The 9,705-nt window shown below is 45.3% G+C and overlaps 2 protein-coding genes across 6 annotated transcripts in view; one reads left to right on the top strand and one right to left on the bottom strand.

Moving 5' to 3' along the window:
- Positions 1 to 3,857, top strand: part of usp6nl (USP6 N-terminal like) — a 65,942-nt gene extending 62,085 nt beyond the window's left edge. For all 4 annotated transcript variants that reach the window (XM_029761241.1, XM_029761239.1, XM_029761240.1 and 1 more), the window contains one exon: positions 831 to 3,857. In XM_029761241.1, the coding sequence (XP_029617101.1) occupies positions 831 to 2,485 (1,655 nt within the window). In that variant the 3' untranslated portion in view covers positions 2,486 to 3,857. The remainder of the gene's footprint in view (positions 1 to 830) is intronic.
- A 2,130-nt stretch (positions 3,858 to 5,987) lies between these two features.
- LOC115198862 (enoyl-CoA hydratase domain-containing protein 3, mitochondrial-like) lies at positions 5,988 to 9,468 on the bottom strand. Of its 2 annotated transcripts, none has more exons than XM_029761245.1 (6): positions 9,273 to 9,468; positions 8,788 to 8,909; positions 8,596 to 8,693; positions 8,262 to 8,462; positions 8,022 to 8,200; positions 5,988 to 6,780 (listed from the first exon to the last, which is right to left on the bottom strand). In XM_029761245.1, the coding sequence occupies exons 1-6, from the start codon at positions 9,407 to 9,409 to the stop codon at positions 6,747 to 6,749; spliced, it is 771 nt and encodes a 256-aa protein (XP_029617105.1). In that variant the 5' UTR covers positions 9,410 to 9,468; the 3' UTR covers positions 5,988 to 6,746. The 2 variants fall into 2 exon arrangements, with proteins under 2 accessions (XP_029617105.1, XP_029617104.1); XM_029761244.1 differs by having other exon boundaries at positions 5,988 to 6,784.
- Between the last annotated feature and the right edge of the window lie 237 nt (positions 9,469 to 9,705).

Here is a 9,705-nt window from a genome sequence, read left to right on the forward strand (position 1 = left end):
CACTTTAGTTTGTGGATTCAATATCGGTCAGTGACAGCACTTCCTGGTTCAAACTCACCACACTTCCCGGTCCGGTCACATCACTTCCTCTTCTCTAGCTCGTGTCTCCTGGTTTCTATGGTGATTGTGGACACACTGTTCCTACCAGAGCCCAACACATCCAGTGTCACACCTTCACTGTCTGTTTCTCTGTATATCTGTGTCACCTGTACTGTACTTTCTTTTCATGACACTGGTAGATACGATTATGTAGTAGTAGTAGTAGTAGTAGTAGTAGTAGTAGTAGTAGTAGTAATAATAATAATATACTCATCAAGTAATAGAGTTTAAAACTGCATGGAGTTGATATATTTATGGTTTTGTCCTTAAGTGCTAACTCAGCCATGTTTCCTACCTTACCCCCTTACAAGTGCCTCTAAAGTCTTTAAGGACAGACCGTTAGCTCATTTCACTCTGACCTTTTGAAGTCGGCCTGCTGCTGCAGCTAAGTACATTTTAATGGAACTGAGTGAAAACATCTTATTTCAGTCTACACTTTTGAATGGCACTTCCTAATTGGACGCCTCTGGCTCGCACTGTGGGTAATTGAATATCAGATATATATTTCAGATGTTGTGTTTTGTCCTTGGTTGGCTTCTCGCCTGTGGAGACGTGATTATTCAGTGTTGTGGTGAATGTAATTCTCTCTTTATTTTCACCCCCCGTCGGCAGTGATGTTGCATGAATCCATATTGCCCTTTTTTTAATATTCATCGTTTGAAAACATGCCTTTTCCATTTTGTGTTCTCCCTCCAGGTGCTTTAACCCGTCTGTCTGTTGTATCTGTGCAGGTAAAGAGGACGAGTATCCCAAGAAGCTTCTTGGGCAGCTTCCCCCAGAGCCGGCGGTGAACCAGAACCACGTGGCGAATGGTCAGAGCCACGCCCAGCCGGCCGAGCCCCCAAAAGCGCCCAGCCCCTCCCCCGAGCGCCAGCGGGACAGCCGACCCCCCAGCCGGGCGCGCAGGGACTCCCTGGAGAAGCTGGTCCGGCAGCACAAGGCTGAGAAGAGGGAGGCCAGATCACGGGGGTCTGGAGAGAACTCCGTCCACATCGACCCCCACTGCAAACAGCCCTCCGTCCCCACCCTCGCTACCCCAGAGAGAGGGTTCACACCTACACCGTCCCCGGCGCCCTCTCCCTCGCCACACCCCAACCCTCCTCCTACAAAAGTGGTGGATGGAGGGAAGCCTCAGAACCACGCCACGGCCAACCACAACTCCAATGCCGCTTCCAGCAGCTCCCGTAAAGACATCGCCCCACGCTGGGTCAAGCCCTCAGAGACTAAGCTGGAGGCGGCCAAGGCAGCGGCGGCTAGGGAGATCCAGCTGAGCTGCGGTGGTTCCCCGGCCCCCTCCAGCCCTGACGACACCCTGCTGCTCAACCGCCGGCCCCGCTCCAGGGGCTTGATCCCAGGCTCCAACCGCGGCTCCAACGCCTCTCAGTACGACAACGTGCCCGGGGGGGCAGAGCAGGACTTTGTGGAGGTCCTGGAGCTGGAGAGGCCACCATCGCAGATGAGGCGCAGCGAGACACCGTCCCTACCCCCCACTCACACCCCCAGCCTGCAAGGGAGCATGGTCTCCATAGGACCAGTGGCTAGGCAGGCCAAACACCTCACCCCCGCTGCCCTGTCCCTCAACAGCCCTGCGGGGGGTAAACCCTATGTCCACCCCAACGGCCAGAGCCAGTACCACACGCCCCCCCAGCAGTACTCCCCCGGCCGGCCTGCTATGGTGCCACTCCACTACCCTCCGTACAGTGTGAGCCTTGAGCAGAGGGGACTGGGAGAGGACAGGCACTACGGCCCCCCGCCCTCCCGAGGCACCCCACCTATGGGTCTGATGTATGGTGAGAGGGCGTACGGCACCACCCAGCGGCCCAGCCACTCTCCGGAGAAGGCCCTCATGAACAACTCCTATGCCACCACCCACAGGCAGCCTCCCAGCTCAGCCCAGCCCCCCCGGACCATTGTAGGCCCGCTGGCCCCCCGCAGCGTACAGCAGCTGGACAGCTCTGGTAGTAACGCCTCCACATACTTGCGTCAGCCCACACGGCTCACCTCCGCTGCAGCTGCCTATCCGGTGTACCCTCCTGTTGACTACAACAGGTACGAGGGACGCAGGAGAGGGGAGCAGACCCCGCCCTACCTGCCTGAGGGGCCAGGCCGGGGAGGGGCAGCGGAGGTGCAGCCGTGGGGGCAGCAGGAAGGTGGTGACATGGCACGTGCCCCTGGAGGTGTACCCCGCTCCCCCAGCTTCCAGAGGGCCCAGATGTCCCCCGTGCAGGAGTTCACCTTCCCTGACGGCCTGGCTCACTACAGGACACAGTTCCACGAGCAGCAGCAACAGCCCACCATGAGGCAGCAGCTCCCCCCGCTGTTCGGAGGACCACACTACAGGCACGCACCAGAGGCGTTCACCATGCAGGAGTCTATGTTGCTGTGAGAGGAGAGAGAGAGGAATAGAAAGACACTGAGGTGTAGTCACTGACACTGTGGCTGCAGAGACAAGCGGTAGTCCTACTAGAGTTAAGGAGTTTTAGTTTGGTTTGTTTGTTTATATGTGATGTACTGACCTTTTTAAAAGTCATACTGCATCGTGAATGCTGCAGTATACCAGCTTCTGATGTTTTTATGGATCCCTTTTAAAAACCCACTGAAGATTGATTCTTTTATTTTTTGGATGTTAAATCATTAATGACAGGAGTTAAAAGTATATATGTATATCTATCTTTTAGAGTTGAAAATGTACAGTAAATGATGTTTTGTTTATATACTGGGTTATTGAACCGTTATGAGTAGCAGGGGACAATTCTCCTGGCGAGACAAACTCAGTGATTCGATTTTTCTTTTCCATCTTCATTTTTTTTTCGAGTTACTTCCAAAATATCTACTTTAGAGGTCAATTTACTCTATATGCTTGTGAATATCTTATTTTTCAGAGAGAAGAAACAAAGCTATGTCAAATAATAGAATTACGGAACAGTGACAATTAAAATCATTGTTGAAAATATATCATTTCAATTTTGAAGCACCTCTACTGTATAACGACGGTTTTTAAAACTTTATTTTTTCATTGAGATTATTCTGTTGTCGCTCAGTTTAGCGACCACTGTAATTTGTAGTCATTGCAAAGCATTTCTGTAACCCAAATAGTGTGTACAGTATGTTTGGATATCGAGGCCAGTGTCTGCTTTATACCCCATATTGAGACTGTAAACTCTATCAACAGTGAACTGTTTTGTCGTCCGTAGAGAAAACACCCCTTTTCTCCCCTGAAGTAATGTACGATTTACTTCCCTCTGAAAAGTTTACATGAACATTAATTGCATATTAACAGTACAGTATTTTCATCACCACAGAGTAGGTGTCAGCTAGCTGCAAGAGGTTTCTATAGAGGGTGAATGTGTACTGGTATTGAAGTACTTACTAAGCCGCAATATGCTTTAATTGCCAACTCATGTCTTGTATTTTCAGCAGTCATATTCACTGCTGTTCAGTTACCAGCACTTACATATTAAATCATTCCATATACACACATCAATACTTACTGACGTATACATACTACTTTGTAGTGTGACGTCACACATTTGAATTCATACTCAAACACCTACCCTTTTATTGCTGATTCTCAACTATGTACTTTTTGATACAATGCTTATCGTTCTCAAACGGTTATAATTATACTGTTATTATTTGAACATGCAAATAAGTCATTCCTTTTTTTGCTAAATAATTAATTGCAAACATGGCTTATCAGGTCATTCTTCAGAGACTTTTCTTTACTTAATAAAACAAATTGGGGTGTGCATTTCTGATCATGTGTCTGTATATTTGTGTGTGGATTTATTTCTGTAAGAATGTTATTGCTATTCCCTTCATACATCAGTGAAGTGTCTTCATACATATTCTACATGCATGGGCCACAAAGCTCACGCAGGATACTGCCTAGTGATTTATGTCCCTGGAAAAGAGGATAACAAAGTGCCAACATTTCATCTGCTGATATGAGGAAATACTACCCTCTAGTGGAGAAACTAATTGCACCCTCTTCCAACCCTATGCAGCTGCCAACACCCTCAGCTTAATTTTGCAGACCTTTTTTTCTTGAAGGATTATACAGACCATTTTTCTAGGACCCCCCCACGTGCTTTAAAGGAGTGTTGCATGATATGTGTCACTTAGCACATTGTGTCTTGTCTATTTATTTATTGAGAGCAAAATATTTTTATGTGGGCCAAACTAGGAATTTGGTCATGCAATAGGATCATTTAAAAAGTTCAATTCTGAACTCCACTCAATTGGCCTTTCATCAGACCTTTGCTGCTCAAGGGATACAATGGTGCCATCATGTGGTGGTACAGTGCTAATGCATAGAACATGGAACATTGCTGTACTATAGTAGCGCTGTCTTTCTTTGGTGGTAGTACAGCCACTGTTAAACATTTAATGGACGCCTCAATCCCACAGCCACCAGGTAACCTCTCACATACCTGTTGTCTTTCATTATCCAGTGCAGGCTCAACTAAACACAGGATCTATTATACAATACCTCCTGTTTCCAATTCAATGCGTCTAAATATAAATAATCAGCAGATTGGCCTCATCAGGTCTTTAGTAAATGTATTTTATTTTTGTTTAACACAGGTAATTTGAATGCTACATTTTTTTAACTTAAATTCAGAAATATACAGTACATTCAAAGTATTCAGACCCCTTCACTTTTTCCACTTTGTTACGTTACAGCCTTATTCTAAAAATGATTCAAATCAATCCACACACAATACCCCATAATGATGTAAAAAAAGGTTCAGAAATGTTTGCAAACATATACATGTTTTAAATACCTTATTTACACAGGTATTCAGACCCTTTGCTATGAGACTTGAAATTGAGCTCAGGTACATCCTGTTTCCATTGATCATCCTTGAGATGTTTCTACTGTACAACTTGATTGGACTCCCCCTGTGGTAAATTCAATTGATTTGACATTTGGAAAGGCACACACCTGTCTATAAGATCACACAGCGTATGTCAGAACAAAAACCAAGCCATGAGGTCGAAGGACTTGTCTGTAGAGCTCTGAGACAGGATTGTGTCGAGGCACAGATCTGGGGAAGGGTACCAAAAGAATGTCTGCAGCGTTGAAGGTCCCCGAGAACACAGTGGGCTCCCGAATGATGAACTACCAAGATTCTTCCTAGGAAGCTAAACTGAGAAATCGGGGGAGAAGGGCCTTGGTCAGGGAGGTGGCCAAGAACTCGATGGTCACTCTAACAGAGCTCCAGATTTCTTCTGTGGAGATGGGAGAACCCTCCAGAAGGACAACCATCTCTGCAGCACTCCACCAATCAGGCCTTTATGGTAGTGGCCAGACGGAAGCCACTCCTCAGTAAAAGGCACATGACAGTCTGCTTGGAGTTTACCAAAAGGCACCTAAAGGACTCTGACCATGAGAAACAAGTTTCTCTGGTCTGATGAAACCAAGATTGAACTCTTTGGCCTGAAGTCCAAGTGTCACATCTGGAGGAAACCTGGCACCATCCCTACGGCAGCATCAATGTGTGGGGATGTTTTTCAGTGGCATGGACTGGGAGACTAGTCAGGATCGTGGGAAAGCTGAACGGAGCAAAGTAGTGAGATCCTTGATGAAAGCCTGCTCCAGAGAAACTCCCCAAATACAAGTGTGCTAAGCTTGTAGCGTCATACCCAAGAAGACTTGAGACTGTAATCGCTGCTAATGGTGCTTCAATAAAGTTCTGAGTAAAGGGTCTGAATACTTATGTAAATGTCATGTTTTTTTTTTACATTTGCAAAATATTATAACCTGTTTCTTTGTCATTATGTGGTATTGTGTGTAGATTGATGAGGGGTAAGGCTTTTTTTTAAATCCATTTTAGAATAAGGCTGTAACATAACAAAATTTGGAAAAAGTCAAGGAGTCTGACTACTTTCTGAATGCACTTTATATACCCATTGATTTTTGAAGAATAAAACTTAATACATTCCTCATGAGCTTAGTTCTAATGACTTATTACCCCCATCAGAAACACAAATATAAGCTTGTTTTACACCTTTGTAAACAATGTATAGCCTCAAAACATATCATTTCTATCTCATGGATGGTCAGTCCTTGCATCCATAGCTCTGTCTATGAATTTTAGAGTAGTTACATTTCTCCAGTCCCATCCATCAGCTTTTTACCAAATCAGTGGCCACTTTGTAATTGTTTCAACTGCAGATTGCCCCTTTAAACATTTACATTCTGTCTCACAAGAAGTGCCATATCTATGTCCTGTGTGAGTCCCTTGAATATGGGTGCATCTAAAGTATCTACCTTTCCTAAAACCTTCACCTCACCCCCTCCTAAGGGCATACATGAAGACAGCCCTGCAGTATCCCTTCATCAGATCACAACAATAATCAACAGGGATTTAATTTCAAAATGTCCTCCTCGAGCACTTGTGTGTTGTGATGGGTTCAGGTCCAACTGGGGGCAAGTTTAACACCTCAACCATCCACAGGCTCCCTCTCCAGTCCATAGGCTGCTGCCCCCTCACAGGCCACAGTAGGCCAGCCCAGCAGACATCACTCATCATGGGCCTTCTCTGCTTTGTTTGTCCATACGGGCTTCCGTTTCTCTATGAAGGCCCGTATCCCCTCCTGTCCGTCTCTGAGAGCCAGGTTATCCACCATGACACGAGAGGCTATAGCGTAGGCCGCATCCCGCCCCTGGGCCATCTGTCTGGGAGAGGAATTCAATTAAATGATTCAATTATGTATAAAACTACACATGTACACAACCGTTCAAAAGTTTGGGGTCACTTAGAAATGTCCTTGTTTTTGGAAGAAAAGCAATTTTTTTTGTCCATTTTAAAATAACATCAAACTGATTAGAAATACAGTGTAGACATTGTTAATGTTGTAAATTACTTTTGTAGCTGGAAACAGATTTTTTTTTTATGGAATATATCTACATAGGCGTACAGAGGCCCATTATCAGCAACCATCACTCCTGTGTTCCAATGGCACGTTGTCACGTCCTGACCAGTAAAGGGGTCATTTGTCATTGTAGTATATAGTCAGGGAGTGGCAGGGGGTGTTGTTTTTGTGTGTTTTGGGGTTGGTTTATTTAGGGGATTTGTTCTAGTTTTCATTTTCTAGGTTAGTTTTCTATGTGTGGCAGAGTATGGTTTCCAATCAGAGGCAGGTGTCTTTCGTTGTCTCTGATTGGAAGCCATACTTAGGCAGCCCTTTTTTCCTTTGGGTTTGTGGGTAGTTGTTTTCTGTATAGCCTGTGTGCCTTACGGGAACTGTTTCGTCGTTTGTTTATTTTGTTTGAGTGTTCTCTCTAAATAAAGAAGGAAGATGAGCACTATACCCGCTGCGCCTTGGTCTGTCCCTTACGACGCTTATGACACACGTTGTGTTAGCTAATTCAAGTTTATCATTTTAAAAGGCTAACTGATCATTAGAAAACCCTTTTGCAATTATGTTAGCACAGCTGAAAAATTAAAGAAGCAATAAAACTGTCCTTCTTTAGACTAGTTGAATATCTGGAGCATCAGTATTTGTGGGTTCGATTACAGGCTCAAAATGGACAGAAACAAAGAACATTCTTCCAAAACTCGTCAGTCTATTCTTGTTCTGAGAAACTAAGGCTATTCCATGCGAGAAATTGCCAAGAAACTGAAGATCTCGTACAACACTGTGCACTACTCCCTTCACAGAACAGCGCAAACTGGCTCTAACCAGAATAGAAAGAGGAGTGGGAGGCCCCGGTGCACAACTGAGCAAGAGGACAAGTACATTAGAATGTCTAGTTTGAGAAACACACACCTCACATGCAAGTATATCAGTGGATATCCACTCAAATCAACAAAAACATTGAAACATAGCAAACAGGGAATGAATACATGGTAGGCAGAAGGGTTGAGTGCTACAGTGTGGTAAAACATCTGTGGAGTGAGAGACACACACACCTGTGGAAGGTGGCCTTGCCAAGGGCTACAACGGGCCGGCTGGCCTGACAGACCCGCCGTGCGATGGCTAACGTCTCATGCTCTAGACGTTCCTCAGGAACCACCTTACTGACCAGCCCGTGCAGCAAAGCATCCTGAGCCGAGATCGGGCTTCCTGTGAACAGCATCTCCATGGCAACCTGTAAAATATCAGAATATATCAGTGTTACACAGAGTGTGTTTGTGTGTGTGTGTGTTTACCTTCTTGGGGACAGCTCTTCCTATTGCCACGGCTGGTGTTGAGCAGAACAGACCCACGTTGACCCCTGGCGTGGCGAAGGTGGACTTCTCCGTCACCACGGCAATGTCACAACTGGCAACAAGCTGGCATCCTGCTGCTGTGGCAACCCCATTCACCATGGCAATCACAGGCACAGGAATGTCTTGTATCAGGGTCATAACCTTCAATAACAACAAGATGAATGATACACAGCCAGACTCTACAGAGGACAATCATATTTGACTCATTGCCAATAATGATGATGATGATGTGTGTGTACAGTATATTTGTATACAGTACAATAGTGAACCACACCTCTGAGCAGGCCTGAAACACCTTGAAGTGGTAATCTCTGCCCTGCGCTGATGTCAGCTCCTTCAGGTCATGCCCAGAGGAGAACACTGGTCCCTTAGCTGAAACACACATAACACAATACAACAGTGTTTATGAAGGGGGGACCAAGGGGGGCACATCTGATCATGGATCAGCACTCTGGTGGTTTCTTACCTGATATGACGATGACTCTGAGGTCGTCGCTGTCGATGTCTGCCAGGATGTTGCCTCTCAGTGATTCCAGCATGGACAGAGACAGGGCATTCCTCTTCTTCGGGTTGTTTAGGGTTATACTCCTGCACATGGAATTACACTGTTACAGTAGCAAGAATAACTTGAAGGGGAACAAAAATCAATGCACAGTACCGATCAATGCACTGTGTACCTGAAGCGTAATAGTGCAATTTTTATAGGACTAACTGCTTACTAACGTTAGTTAGCGAGATACACCAATTAATGTATCAGGTGATCAGTTTTGCATTAAAGAGATGGAAGCGCGTGCCCAAACTGGACAGCTTCTATACAATTCGCGCGACATGGGCACACATTTTGAGAAGAGGCGCCTGACAAATGCAGAAGTTCTTTGACCACAGGAATCAAACACCGACAGTGGTCAAGCTAGCTAACTAGCTTTGTTTGTTTGCTGACAACTTGCATACCTTATTCCATTGTTTTGCTGTCTGACAGTCAGTGGCTCCGCTGGAATTTGCGTGCAAAGTGACTTTGACCCAACTAGAAGTGTAAACCTGCTGAGTTGGACAATATTAGCAGCACGGTAAAACAAATTTCGAGCCATGTTTTGACTGTCCTTGCGTCAACATTTGGGTCCATAGGATGAACACCAACATTGGTGTATAGCGCCTTCTACTGTTTCGGGGTGACAAAACTCAAAACGGAAACATTGTCATACTTCCCTCTGGGATAATGGATAATGAATTGATTAACTGTATATTGACTGCAACTTCTGCGTGTATTATGTCATAACACAATACAATTTCAGAATAGCTGTTTTGTAAAAAGCGCATCAATGCAAAATCACAAACTATCAAAATTTGTGAATTCATATTTCACATTTCTTGGTCCTAACCATAG

The sequence above is a fragment of the Salmo trutta genome, chromosome 8 (genome assembly GCF_901001165.1).
Source record: "Salmo trutta chromosome 8, fSalTru1.1, whole genome shotgun sequence".
In the NCBI taxonomy this organism is placed as follows: domain Eukaryota; kingdom Metazoa; phylum Chordata; class Actinopteri; order Salmoniformes; family Salmonidae; genus Salmo; species Salmo trutta.

What these genes read in the sequence shown, in the direction of transcription:
- LOC115198862 (XM_029761244.1), bottom strand. Translation starts at nt 9,409, where the DNA reads ATGGCTCGAAATTTGTTTTACCGTGCTGCTAATATTGTCCAACTCAGC. An exon ending in TGTTTCAGGCCTGCTCAGAG is followed by an intron (nt 8,463 to 8,595) that starts GTGTGGTTCACT and finishes TTGTTATTGAAG; the next exon opens with GTTATGACCCTGATACAAGA. An exon ending in GGCAAGGCCACCTTCCACAG is followed by an intron (nt 6,785 to 8,021) that starts GTGTGTGTGTCT and finishes TTCCTCTCCCAG; the next exon opens with ACAGATGGCCCAGGGGCGGG.